Source organism: Homarus americanus, unplaced genomic scaffold (assembly GCF_018991925.1).
Source record: "Homarus americanus isolate GMGI-L3 unplaced genomic scaffold, GMGI_Hamer_2.0 scaffold51476, whole genome shotgun sequence".
NCBI classification, from domain to species: Eukaryota; Metazoa; Arthropoda; class Malacostraca; order Decapoda; family Nephropidae; genus Homarus; species Homarus americanus.
In genome coordinates, this window is record NW_024736148.1 from 241,555 (window position 1) to 256,108 (window position 14,554).

At 39.9% G+C, this 14,554-nt stretch overlaps 1 protein-coding gene and 1 non-coding gene across 2 annotated transcripts in view; both read right to left on the minus strand.

Moving 5' to 3' along the window:
- The window catches only part of LOC121872002 (NPC intracellular cholesterol transporter 1 homolog 1b-like), a 28,082-nt gene extending 19,724 nt beyond the window's left edge, over positions 1–8,358 (minus strand). The window contains exons 1-5 of the mRNA XM_042374624.1: positions 7,860–8,358; positions 1,299–1,428; positions 797–913; positions 600–685; positions 176–430 (exon numbers count right to left, since the gene is read on the minus strand). Of these exons, the coding sequence (XP_042230558.1) occupies positions 176–430; positions 600–685; positions 797–913; positions 1,299–1,428; positions 7,860–7,936 (665 nt within the window). The 5' untranslated portion in view covers positions 7,937–8,358. The remainder of the gene's footprint in view (positions 1–175; positions 431–599; positions 686–796; positions 914–1,298; positions 1,429–7,859) is intronic.
- Positions 8,359–12,149: 3,791 nt separating this feature from the next.
- On the minus strand, positions 12,150–12,222 carry Trnak-uuu. The gene has a single exon. It is a non-coding gene; the product is annotated as a tRNA-Lys (tRNA).
- Between the last annotated feature and the right edge of the window lie 2,332 nt (positions 12,223–14,554).

A 14,554-nucleotide genomic window follows, 5' to 3' on the forward strand; every position in this document is an offset into this window, starting at 1 on the left:
AAACACCAACCAACTTAACTTGACATTATTTCAACTTATTCAGTTTCATGATTCTTTAAACGTTATTTTTTTCCTTCAGAACATCAAAGTAAAGTTAAGAAAAAGTATTGGTTAAATCTTGTGGTCATAACACAACTTGCAGTAAGACGCCTTCCTTAACTATTGTGCCACAAACCTTATGTTTGCTGTGTTGATGCCATTTATGACATCTTCATCGGTCAGACTATAGATGATCGTCTGATTTTTTCCCCAGATATCCAGGATGCTCAGCTCCAGACATGCCGTGGGCATCTTCTCATAGAACTGGTAATAGATGCCTTTGTCGAATGCTATAGACCAGTCCAACTCACTGTCAAGATCACGGTCAGGAAAGAGCTGTGCCTTAACATTTCTTAATTCCTGATGCATTTCCCCACCCAGAGCCGGCACCCTGCCAAGTGAAGAGCGATGTCAGTAGTAGTGTCTCAAAGGGCCTGGTAAGTTTATCTTAATATTTTAAAGTGTGTTTTTTTTTTTTTAAGATGTGAGCAATACTCTTGAAGAATACGGAAATGGGCGAAACAAGGTGAAGGGGGAAAAGAGAATAGTGTTGTGTGTACCTGAAACAGAGATTGTCTTGCGTGAGGCTCCTGTTGTACTTGTCCGTTACAGTGATGTCATGTACAGCCTTTTGCTGTCGGTACATCTGTAGCAGAACAAACATTACACCGAGGAAATGAGGTGCATATGAGACACTAGGTTATTTGAGAGCATATCTAAAAGCATATCATTTATGACACCACTCTCCCTTACTCACCTCCTGGATGTATCGAGCTGTGAGGACATTGTCAGCCTCATAGAGGGTGAGTTCAACTCGTTGGTTGTTGGGGAAGTTCACTGCCTGCCAGTTGAGGGTGTTGACATAGTCTGAGTCCTGGGTGGTGGATGGTGAGACCAAGGTAAGAGAGGTTAGTACTGTTTAGACTATGTGAGCTATGAATAACTTGGGTTAAGTTTGTTTAATTTGGTTTAAACTATGTCAGGTATGGTAAGACAAGTTTAGGAAAGGTGAAATGAGTGTACATTGTGTTATGTATGGTTAGAAAAGGTAAGGGAAATTGCTTCTTTTGTTCAATGGAATATCAACTGAATAAATGGGAAATCGTCCGGAAGAATATTTTCCTAGGGAAAATGTTCAATATGACTTTGAGTGACAAATTTTATTTGATTTTTTGACAGTGGAAAATTATCCCAGATTATTTTGTCTGGTGGGAAGTAAATAGGGTTCATGTATTCAATGGCGTATTTTCCAGTTCTACCTGAGGAATCCAGAGTTTCTCTGGGCGGTTCTCAGCATAGAAGTTAAAGAAACCGAGGCAGCAGAAGGCAGTGATGAGGAAACATGCTGCTATGTACTTCTTTGGATGAGTTGCCACACTCTTGCCGTACCTGACGAAAGCAAGAGTAATCTAGTTTATTTGGATATTCTATTGCAACCACAGTACCTGTACTTGTTTAGATATATGCAGCCTTGAATTTGAAAATAAAAAGGGCATTTAAATAGGAGTTCTAGAAATTGGCAAACTTATGAAAATCTAACAACGTTTCCTAACCTTTAAAAATCCCCAAATTATAAAAAAGTTTACCTTATTAATTTTTTCTGTGTTTGGTAGGTGATAGTGTTTTGAGGTTTTAGTCTGTGTTGGTGTTGTTTTCTGTGTTCAGATAGGGATCCATAAACTCGAAAGTGATTCTTAACATTTGTAAATGTTGGGAAACTTTAGGTAAGGGTTTCAAAGGTTTGTTTGGTGTTATTTTTAGTATTTTGCCCCACAATTTCCCTCAACTTCAAAACCCACTTTGAACAAGTAATATTGTTGGTGATTTTATCGGTTAAAATACTTGAAAAATAAAAATTTCTGACGGAAACGCTATCGAAGAAAAGTGTCTTAGAATTGTCTAAATATAATGATTCCAAAACTTAAAGTCCTAAAATTCGCTACATGACCGAAACGATAATATGCCGTCAGTCCTCGTAGGCTCCCACTTATCCACTGCCATACATTTCCTCAGGGCTCAGACTCCTCAGGTTCCAGTACATTTCCCACTTGTTCTTCATTCAGCTGCTTTTGGATCTGTTTATTGGACAATAACCGTTTACCAACCATTGTTATTAAAAATACAGTAAAGTATGGTACTATAAATGTTCACAATGCCTGAAATAAAACAAAATTGACGTTTTCATCTATGTCGCCGTCAGTGGCGGCTCGTCGGTAGTCACTGGAACTGCAGCACCCTCTATTTCACCCGATATATATGTATTATATAATATAATATATCATATATGTTTATTTATTTATACTTGTACAAGATATTTAAAACTACTGTATTATCAATAATCCTTAAACTTAATGTCAATGGCCGTCCTCTAGTTCCGAGAAAACAACAAAAATCCCTGTATGTGGAACTGTCTTACTCAACAGTTCCAATAACGGGCGTTTGCTTTGTCTCACACATGTCCTGGAGGCAAGCGGGGGCGAGTACTGTGGTTCACACTGTGCTGATCTGGTTATCAGTGTGGGAGGTAGTGTTTACGCATCATCCTGTGTGGTGCTTACGCGCCGTCTGCTATATCAAGCGTATTTGAATGTGATAAATTGTAGATGATGTGATATCATACTGTATGATATCACATCATCTACAATTTATTACATTCAAATACTCTTGATATAGCAGACGGCGCGTAAGCACCACACAGGAACAGGATGATGCGTATGATTCATACTCACAGAGACTACATTTTGTATTCATTGTTTTTTCCAGAAACTTTATTGTGTAGAAGATGATTCAGTAAATCTAGGTGTATTTAGGTGATTAATAAATTTTGCATCTAAATTAGACTCAGATTTAAAGAACCATTTAGAAACAAGTACAGTCTTCACGGGTGTTTCTAAGACTATTCAGAATGAGATACTTGACTGCCTGCTGCAGATATACCATGATGAGATAAAGAAAGAGATTAAAGAAGCTTCATTTGTAGCTGTCACGGCTGATGACACAACAGATGTTTCAGAACACACTCAAGTGGTAATTGTTCTATGGTACGTGCTGAATGAAGAAATATTTGAGCGTTTTTGGGGATTCCTTATTCCAGAAAATCAAACTGTAGATGGCATATCAAAATGTATTCTAGAGCAGTTAGATATAATCCTTCATGGAAATAGACAAAAACTGATAGCTCAGACATTTGATGGTGCAAATGTCATGAAAGGCAAAAAAGGGGACGTTCAGGCAAAAATAAACGCAGTTTATAATAATGCACATTTCTTTCACTGTTATGCGCACCAACTGAATCTGATAATGAGAAATGCAGCAAGTATTACGCTGGACTCAAGAATATTTTTCTTTAACGTTTTGGCTATACCAACATTTTTCTCAAGATCACCACAATGTGTAACCATTCTCAATATGCATATAAACGTCAGCATTGTGCACCCATCCTCTACAAGGTGGAACTTTAACATACGGACCGTGAACAAAGTTCATGAAAATTTGCAACCTTTAAAAAGCTGCCTTGCTGAAATCCAGTCGACGGTAAATGCAGATCGAACCATTTCAGAAGCAACAGGAATTTTGCACTACCTGAATAATGAAAAATTCATGTTCTGGTTGGAGCTTTTTCATCAGATCATGTCTCATGTTGAAGTAATTTGCAATCAAATGCAGTCTCGAGAAATTGATGTGTTTAAAGTACATGAATATATAACAAATTTCAAAACTGCTGTTTTAGAAATAAGAAACTCGAAGTACTGTGAGAATCCTTCAAAGATGCTCATGGCTGAAGCAAAGGAAGTATGTGACTGCATATGTGTTGATATAGTGGAGAGATATTCTTTCAGTAAACAATTAGTAGCTGCTAAATTATTCAACAAGAAAAGCTTCACTAGTTTTAAGAATAAACTGCCCACAGAAGAGATAGGATTGACCACTGAAGCATATCCCATGAGTGACAAAGAAAATTTTGAAACTGAACTTAGAGTATTCTACAGTAGGTCCGAAATGCATGAATATTGCAGGTTAATTAACCTGCTGAAATTTATCTTGGAAAATAATTTAGATGGTGTTCTTAGTGAGATTACGAAACTGATAAAAATCCTCTTGACACTTCCTATGACTACATCAGAGCCTGAACGCTGCTTTTCAACATTTTTTCAAAAAGAATAAAAACTTTTCCGAGGGGCACTATGAATCAGGAAAGGCTAAATGCACTTGCAATGATTTCAATGGAGAAAAATTTCTTTAACAGTCATCCAAACATCAATGAAAAAGTTGTTGACCTTTTCACTCAAAAGAAAACAAGAATGGATTTTATTTTTAAATAAATTTGGATCAAGCTAGACTGGAGTATTTTATCTGTAAATGTTAAATGTTTTATTTTTTTATTTTTACCATACTTTCAGTATTTTATTATTTTTATCATTTTATATATATATATATATATATATATATATATATATATATATATATATATATATATATATATATATATCATAAATTCACAATGAAAACGTGTGATTTTATCTTATCCACGTTTTCATTGTCGATATATATATATATATATATATATATATATATATATATATATATATATTTTATATATGGATATCTAATATATATATATATATATATATATATATATATATATATATATATATATATATATATATATATATATATATATATCGATAAAATCACAAGGGAAACAACGGAGCACCTTAGCTTTCGTCTTTATTCAAGACATCTTCAGAGGCAACTGGATTAAATGGACAGAGAGGCTTTAATATACAGCGTGACCTTAAAAACATGAGGTCAGGTCATAATGATGTCATCCACTAATCCCCACACCAACACACACGTAGAGGAGCTTAAGAGAAGGGGGGTGACGTGACTAGTCAGGTCAGGTCAAAAATAAGGGACCCACTAAATAACTATCATACATCTAGATCAAAGGTTTTCAAAGCATTTTAACCTTGGGCCACTGACAAATAAATTTATGTAACATTATCTTATCCACGTTTTCATTGTGGATCTACATGAAATATATATATATATATATATATATATATATATATATATATATATATATATATATATATATATATATATATTGCCCTCATCTGGGTTGACAATCATAATTTTGGTGAAATTAATTTAATTTGGTTGGTTTGTATTACCTTAAAAAAAATATGGTTTTAAAAATCAGTTGGTGCCGAAGAGAACCATCGTACTAGCGCTAGAGCCCGCGAGTGACTGTCAACGCGTTATGACGTTTTACGAGTGTTGTGTTGTGAGCGAATTAACACCCAACTAAGAAACGAAATTTACAGGTGCCCACTAGTGCTACATTACTACGATGTGATAAGTGTATAGACTATAGACGGTGAGGATAGGTGCTTGTTCTTGCCGTAAATGTGTGTGTCTACCGTAATTAAGGTAAGTTTTAGGGCATATTGTTATGGTTGGAGTATGACGGCCAAGTGAATATTTTACAGTGCTCAAACTCTTCGAGAGCTGTTGCTTTATACAAGGTGCATAATATATTTCGTAAAGTATATACAGTACTTATTTTGATATATATTGTATATTTATGTAAAAAAAAGTCATTTATTACATTTCTTCCCTTAAATTTGGATCAGAAAAATGGTCTCAATATTTTTTACATATAATACATTCGCCCCCTTATCAGCATACTAGCCGTTTGGACGGTCTATCCAGTGTTAGTACAGGAGGAAACCGGGAAACCTGTGGTGTTTGGTAGGGTTGTAGTGGATTCCTCCCCTACAAACGCTGTTTGTCGCAGTAGCCGACCCCGCGAATTCCCCAGTGTATGCCTCGTGGTCTGGGTCAACCAGCGCCGCCTTACATGACGGAGGTCAACTACTAAGCCACGCCTACCTCTGCTATTTAAGACCTGACCTCGTGAATAGGGGTAACATTAATATTCTAGGACAGTATCCTAAAATTTAAGAACCAGTAACTTTACGAACATTTTAGAAGGAAGAAAAGTTGTTTCTCGTATCAATATCCAGAGCAAGGTGGAAGAATTTAAACTATAAAATTTTGTTTGGGCTATTTTTTTCCTCAAGGTAGCTCTAATTGTTGGATTTTATCGCCCATGTTCTTTATTATCTCACTGAGGAAAATGAAAGGAGCGGCATTAGTACAATTGTTAACAGTTTGTACAGTTTGTCAGTAGTGGGGAAATTTCTTGAATCAATTATAGCAGATAGCATCCGATCGCATCTAGAGAAAAGCAAATTAATCTACGACTCTCAACATGGGTTTACAAAGGGAAAATCTTGTCTAACAAATCTGCTAACGTTTTTTAGGAAAGTCTTCGAGGTAGTAGATAATGACGAAAATTACGATGTTATTTACTTTTTAGCAAAGCATTTGACAGAGTACCGCATCAGAGGCTTCGATGGTATAGTTTTAAATTGGATAAAATCATGGCTCACCTATAGAACGCAGAGGGTCAGCGTAGATGGTGTTAAATCTGAGTGGGGCCGTGTAACCAGTGGGGTTTAGGGGTCAGTACTAGGCCCACTCATAATTACATAATTTAGATACTGGGATCAGCAGTAACATAAGCAAGTTTGCGGATGACACCAAAATAGGGCGGCAAATTAATTCAGGGCAGGATGCAAATGCATTACAGGAGGATCTAAATAAACTGCAGGGGTGGTCTGAAAAATGGCAAATGAAATTCAACACCAGCAAGTGCAGCGTACTTAATATTGGAAGAACAAATACTTATAATGTATACAGCCTTAACAACATCAACCTAGAGAAGTCGACTTGTGTGAAAGAGACCTAGGGGTACTTGTAAGCCCGGACCTACGGCCTAGAAAACAGTGCGTTAATGTTCGAAATAAGGCAAACAGAGTATTGGGTTTTATATCTAGAAGTGTAAGTAACAAGAGTGCAGAGGTCTTATTGCAACTATATCTTGCGCTAGTCAGGCCGCACCTCGATTATGCGGTTCAGTTCTGGTGCCCCTATTATAGAATGGATATAAATTCACTAGAGTCGGTGCAGCGAAGAATGACAAAAATGATTCCGGGACTTAGAAACCTTCCATATCAGGATAGGTTAAAGAAACTTAACTTGCATTCCCTAGAAAGACGAAGAGTGCGGGGAGATATGATAGAAGTATTTAAGTGGGTGAAAGGAATCAATAAAGGGATATAGATAAAGTTCTTATAATATCCGAGCAGGATAGGACTCGGAGCAACGGATTCAAGTTGGATAAGTTTAGGTTTAGGAGGGAGATAGGAAGAAACTGGTTCACAAATAGGGTGGTGGACGAGTGGAACAAGCTTAGCAACTTTGTAGTAAGTGCGGGAACTCTGGAAAGTTTCAAAAGGAGGCTAGATAGATTCATGGATGATAGAGAGTGGTAGTAACTCTCGACAGGAGCTGCCATGCACAGGCCAACCAGCCTATTGCAGACTCCTTATTTTCTTATGTTTCTTATTACCGTTTTCACATTTTGACCACCTAAAGTCGAGGTCATAGATTAACGTTGTTATGGCCACAGTTATTATAACTAGATGTGATAGCATTAACTGACCACAGCAGCTAGGACTAGAAAATTAGGAATTATAGACTGACCGAAGTAAATGATGTTTACGTTTTGGTGGTCCAAAAACATTTTCCAGTGTCCCGGCATAATCCAAAGCAAATTCTAGAAGGCGGCTCCATGTTCACTTAATGGACTATGAAACCAGATTTCCACGCGATGTATCTAGAGCATCGATGTTATATTATAGGGACTCTGCATTGTATTTGACCTCGTCCCAATGGGAGAAAAGACTAACCTGTAGAAGAATTTCTCGAGGGAGCCAGCCACGGCGTCGCTCACCGCCGCCAAGCAGTTCCTGTCGGATTTCCCCATCGTCACAACGCTAGGAGAGGCTGCAGCACTCGTAATAACGGATGTTGGTTTATTATGTACCGCTGATGTAGCCGTTGGTGCTGGTTTATGCTTTGTTGACGTGCACCAAGTGTCCTTTAAACACACCGTAACAAATATCCCCGTTACTAGCACAGTTTCCGTGTTATTTAGCTGTTATTACGAGTACTATAACTAGTCCATCACAAAAAAAAAATAGTTTTGCTAGTTTCGGAGGTTTTGGTTTCGTCTCCTGTGGTGATAAATCTTTAAATGTTTCCTGGAAAAAAATATTCACGGTACTTTTCTCGGATATCGTGAGGGCTGGTGTGTCGCGCACGGAGCAGCGACGTAAACACTGTTCTCTCTGCTCTGCGGTCTAGTGCTGCGAGGCCACCACATCCAAAAGTGCCAATACTCTTGCTGTGGTGTATACTGTACTGTGCTGTTAAAGACTAACTCTTAATGGCAAATTGAACCGCGAACACACCTGTTGCTTCAGTATAACGCTATGTTCACCCAAACTATATTATCTAATCGGTATACCCAAGTAGGGTTTTATGTAAAGTAGACAGTGATAATCTTCATCGTAATGATAGTTATAAGTACCGAAGGTCTTGCGGTCATTCCCCTTACAGAGTTGGTGTACAAGGGCAGGTGTTTTCTGGAGGAACTATATCGATGACGTAGAAACCTGTATTCATCTCCGGCTAAGGTGGATATTACATATGAAAATGTATGATTGCATCATACGTTAAGAGGTGGATGAATGCCCTCTGCTTCAAATTGTTTGGTGTGTGGTAGACAGACGTGAGAAGACTGCAGTAAGGTTTCTGTTGATAGGGAGGAGTGGTCAAAGTTCATTTTTCTCGACCATGACACTATAATAACAAATAAATGGTAGATGTACTAACAGGGTGCTGTGGTAAATACAGGAGGGTAAGCTTGTTTTCACCAAGACTTTGTAGATAGGTTATTTGACATGTAAAAGGAAAGGATTTACTCTATATTTGTACCACAATGATGAAGTGACTGGTTCTTCGTATTTGTTGCTTTACCTCTTTTTTTTCTTCTAATAGTCGCCGTATAGATCCCTCCCGTATCATTTCTTCCGTATTTTGGTATTTCTTAGCTCCTGATCCACACCACGCAACCTGAGGGACCAAAGATGACAAATAGATAGAAAGATAAAGTTTATTTTAATATGTAGAGTGTATTTTCACTTTACAGATTTAGACAGCAAAGATACAGTGGGTCGGGCAAAGGGAAGGGTCTGGATAGCCTAGTGCTTGTCCGGATAAACTGTAATACATGTAAACTTTTGCATGGCATGTTTACGTCTGATTGTGACGTCACCACAAGTTAGCCCATATCTAATCACGGACATTGTATCTAGGTGTGAGGACTCGCTCTCTCTCTCTCTCTCTCTGGTCGCGTATATGGTTGTGGGTCTGTTTGTGGTTGTGTTTCAGACTGTATATGTGTGAACGTCTTTTAGAACGTGCAATATATCGTGTTCAGAAGTTAAGATCTTTTATCACTAGTAAGTATCGCCTCTAATCTCGTCACTTGTTGGTGTGGTCGCTTCGCTGGCCTAGGTTCCGAACCTATGAGCCACATACCATACCATATTTTTCAGAAGTTCGAAAGGCCGAACCTAGTTCAAACTAACCTACTCCTAACCTAGTTCAAACTAACCTAATCTGCTCCTGGCTTAGTTTAAATTAACCTACTCCTAACTTAGTCTTACCAAGTTTAACCTAATCTGTTCCTCTTAGTTCAATTTAAACTAACCCATCTTAATCCTAACGTGACTTGATCTAATCTAACCTCTATTAACGTATCGCCAAACTCGCCTAATCTTCGGATCAGTAAGTCACCGGGTTCTTAAACCAGTTTCCAATCAGTACTGTATCTGTCGTTAACCAGATACTGTGAGGTCAAGGCAGTATTGACTCTGATGAACTGCGATAAGTGTTTGTCTGGTAGTTATGTGAGTATCATTTGACGCAGGCTATTAAAATTTCGTAACACATCCAGCGGGTTGTTACTAGGCTGCATGTAATAGTTTAGGTTTGCTTCTGAAAACTGATATCTTCGAATGTTGGGAAAATAGTACTAGCTCGTGGGGGTGCCTTTGTGTGGATGATGCGAGGATGTGGGTGTTGGAACAGAGGGTGGCGGGGGAAAGGGAGCCCCCAGTCAGTGCAGGAGTCTCCAGGCCAGTGGTCATTGGTGATATACTGTATGTATAGACTGAAGGTCACTGGGCCTCCGTCGATACCCCGTCACCCAGGGACACCTCTGCGTCAAGGCTCCGTCGACCCAGCTTTAAAACGAAAATAAACTCGAGTGGACGGCGCTGACAGCCAGCTTACGGTTGACAATTTATATGATAACACTTTATTTATCTATCACATACGGGGGGTGGTCTTAAGAGTACGAGTATATCTTTATTAGCTGTGATAAAGGTGGATTGATTGGAGGCATCAGGAGTTACTGGAAGCTGATAAAAGGTGTGTGTGTGTGATCACGGTCAAGTGGCACACTGATAAGCTGCCTCAGTTATGTAATACCCTAGCACACCGTCTTCTCTGAAGTTTACTGTTTGTACAAACTTACACAAATACATATACTTTAATTATCATACTAAATCCCGACCTACACCGAGCTGAACTAAGTGTGAAGAGGGCATTAAGAGTCACACTGTAATCTGGCTTTACTGTGATATGTAGCTACGAAGCCAGATTAAGTGTGATAAGTATACTATTACTTTTACTTTTATCCTCTTCGCCACTGATCGGCTTGTTAGCCGCTTGGGCGATCGGTCACGTACCAGGCTGAGAAGTGCCGGATTTTGTTGTGTAACTTGGATAGTCAATTAGCAAGACTCCTCCCTCCCCTCCACCAAGTACAGATCAAAGACCAAACGTTATTTAACTTGAAGAGAGAAACTGTGATCCTAACTCTTGAACCACACACACAGATCAGTCACCACACACACAGATCAGTCACCACACACACAGATCAGTCACCACACACACAGCTCAGTCACCACACACACAGATCAGTCACCACACACACAGATCAGTCACCACACACACAGATCAGTCACCACACACACAGATCAGTCACCACACACACAGCTCAGTCACCCACACACAGATCGGTCTTACACGGATCAATCACCACACACAGATCAATCACACCCTTTTGGCTCAGTCACCACACACAGATCAGTCACCACACACAGATCAGTCACCACACACAGATCAGTCTCACCACACACACAGATCAGTCACCACTGACTCAGTCACCACACACAGATCGGTCTTACACACAGATCAGTCACCACACACAGATCAGTCACCACCACACAGATCGGTCACCACAGATCAGTCACCACACACAGATCAGTCACCACGCTCAGTCACCACACAGATCGGTCACCACACAGATCGGTCACACACGAATCAGTCACCACACACAGATCAGTCACCACACACAGATCAGTCTGCACAGATCAGTCTTTTTAGATCGTCACACACACGGCTCAGTCACCACACACAGATCAGTCACCACACACAGATCAGTCACCACACACACACAGATCAATCACCACACAGATCAGTCACCACGCACAGATCAGTCACCACACGGATCAGTCACCACACACAGATCAGTCACCACACAGATCAGTCACCCACACAGATCGGTCGCCACACAGATCGGTCATCACACAGATCAGTCACCACACACACAGATCAGTCACCACACAGATCAGTCACCACACACACAGATCAGTCACCACACACAGATCAGTCACCACACACACAGATCAGTCACCACATAACCCTCCAGTTACGGGACCGTTATTGTTGGCCATGGGCGAGTGGCCAAGCAAGGGGCCATCTATCATCAGGCCCTAATACCTCGTTAGGTCAGATTGGGTTGAGCAAAGTTCGGGTAAATCGTGTGACAAGTTTGTTGTTAAATTTTGGAATTGGCAAGGAGAGGAGGGGTGGGGGTTAGCTAGTTTATTGTGCACCCCCTACTCACCCTTTGAGCTGTAGAACAAATGATAACAGAGCAGAGGTCACAAAGGGTGTGTATCAGACCCCATTAGTTCGGTATTGTGACGTTGAATGTTACACACCATACACACTTCTTAACACAAACGCACATTAATCACACTTACCTAACTTATTAAAACCATAGCCCGAACAGGGACTTGAACCCTGGACCCTTAGGTTAAAAGCCTAATGCTCTACCGACTGAGCTATCCGGGCTACATGTGTATAGTGTCATGTACAATTGGAACAACACCTGCTCCATGGTGAATTGCCAGGGCAGGGCGACCACTCAAGCCTATTTCCACACATGTTCCCACCAGAACAAGTTCCTTTACTCCTCCTAATATCTGGTTAAGTTAGATCAAACAAATGTTTGTTTAGGTTTAATTAGAGTAAGTTAGGTTAGGTTAGATTTAAAAATTATAGTTTGTTTGCTTAGTTTAGGTAAGTTTAGTTTAGTGAGGATGAAAATTTGTGCTACACTCGCTGGTGACGAATTCAGCCTCCTTCCGTCTTCAGATTGTACGTAGGTTAAGTGAGCGGCTTTACTGTCTACCCTTAACTCTGCTGCTCTTCCATTTGTTTTCTCAATAGCAGTGGGTCCCACCAGAGGTCCCACAGGGGCTGTGTAGATATACCACAATATATACTACTGAGCCCTGCTGTACTGTACACAAGTAGGTACTGCACTCGGCTGCATTTATTTCCCCAAACTGTAAAGTTAGGTACTCACTCGCAGCTGGGTGGACTGATGATACCTCAGGCGTAAACCAGCAATTAATAGGACAGAAGCCAAGCTCTCTAATCGCTCGTCCGCTGCACCCTGTAAAAACTCTCAGTATTGCGAGTGTCTTTTTTTTGCCAGTTTTCGAATTAACACGAGGTCCAAAATCCCCCCAAAATATTTAATTTACACGTTTCATTCACAATAACACGCATACGTTGTACAATAAGTTGTAAGCGTGTATAAACAAGCGGGTTGTGTACAAGCGGGTTGTATAAACGGGGCTGATGCGCACGCCCGTCTTGCCTCAGACGCCTCTCACTCACTGTTTTTCTGCATGAAATTTGATTTACACGACCTCTTCAAGAACGTAACCCTCGTGTAAATCGAGAAGTACCTGCAGAGATTGTTTTTTCCTTTCTATGTAATTTTCCTTACCGGAAAATTGAAAGATGACGACGTAAAAGTTAACGAAATCTTCCCATTTTACAATAAAAACGTGACAGCTTTTGGTGGAAGAGACCTCATCCATCGAGAGGGAGCTTAACCACCTCCCCAGCCAGGGGAACTTAGCCCCTCTTTCTACACCCCCTCCACACCCCGCTTCAACGCTACACACTACACAGCGCCCCACATATAAGTCACTTGATAAGTTCCTGTTACTGTACCCAGAAGGTCTCCTGAGGAGTACCTGACTATTGCTTAACACTGTAGGACACTCATGCGTGATGTTGACAATTATAATTAAGTTTATAAACAGAAAAATACTAGTCTGTATTAATCCTTATTTACACCTACTGTTATCATTATCATTACTAATAATATTATTATTATTGCTCACTATTCAAGTCAGTCGCCCGGACTAAGAAGGTTAAGTATTAAAATCTCTCACACACTGATCAGTTATCTTATGTCATGAAACCTTCACTTTAACAGGGAATCGAACCCGAAATCCTTAGTTTCAAACGTTATGTTGTACCGACTGGGCTATGTGGGAAACAGGCGCATTGTGTGTATATCACATGCAGGTGTGCCGACACCTGTTCAGTAGTGACTGTCTCGCGGGATGATGTTTGGACGTAATTCTAGGGGACGTTCAGCCCAGCTTTCGTATCATAAAGTTCAAATATTCAGTAAGGTTAGATTAAGTTAAGTTACGTTATAGTTTATTTTCCAAGTTGGAGCAATAAGCATAGTGTGTAATACACACACTGATCCCTCGCCAGATACAGTTAACATTACAAGTACCTAATGAAAACGTTGTTCCAGCTGTAACCTTACGTCGACGTCATAACGTCGGTAAAAAGTCTTCGTAACTGGTGGTCCTCGTCTCCAGTACTGACATTTGTTAAAGCTAAATCTTCAAGAGGTATAAGGGTAATCATGAGAGTGTGGTGACCCTTATGACGGCTGGGGCCACCAGAGATACCAGTGATGGTCTCTCAGCATCAGAGGGTGATTAACATAGTAACAGCTCCTCAGAAAACTTGTAGCAGCCTCTGTGGACCCCTTGACACACACACACACACACACCTGTTTAATCTTCGAGCAATGCGGAATATGATGCTTCATTTATATTTCTGAAGTTATCAAAAAGAATCACAAGGATATTGTCCGAGTTACTAGATATATTGAGCAGCTCTTCCCAAGACACATTCACTACACTTCATGCATATCATACTCACAGACCCTCAGAGACAGGAACAACTCCTTAAATCATGAGTCAGTTCTCACATGTCTCAGATTGTGCGCACTCGCATACAATTCACTGACTGATCATTGTTACTTAAAACCATAGCCCGAACAGGGACTTGAACCCTGACC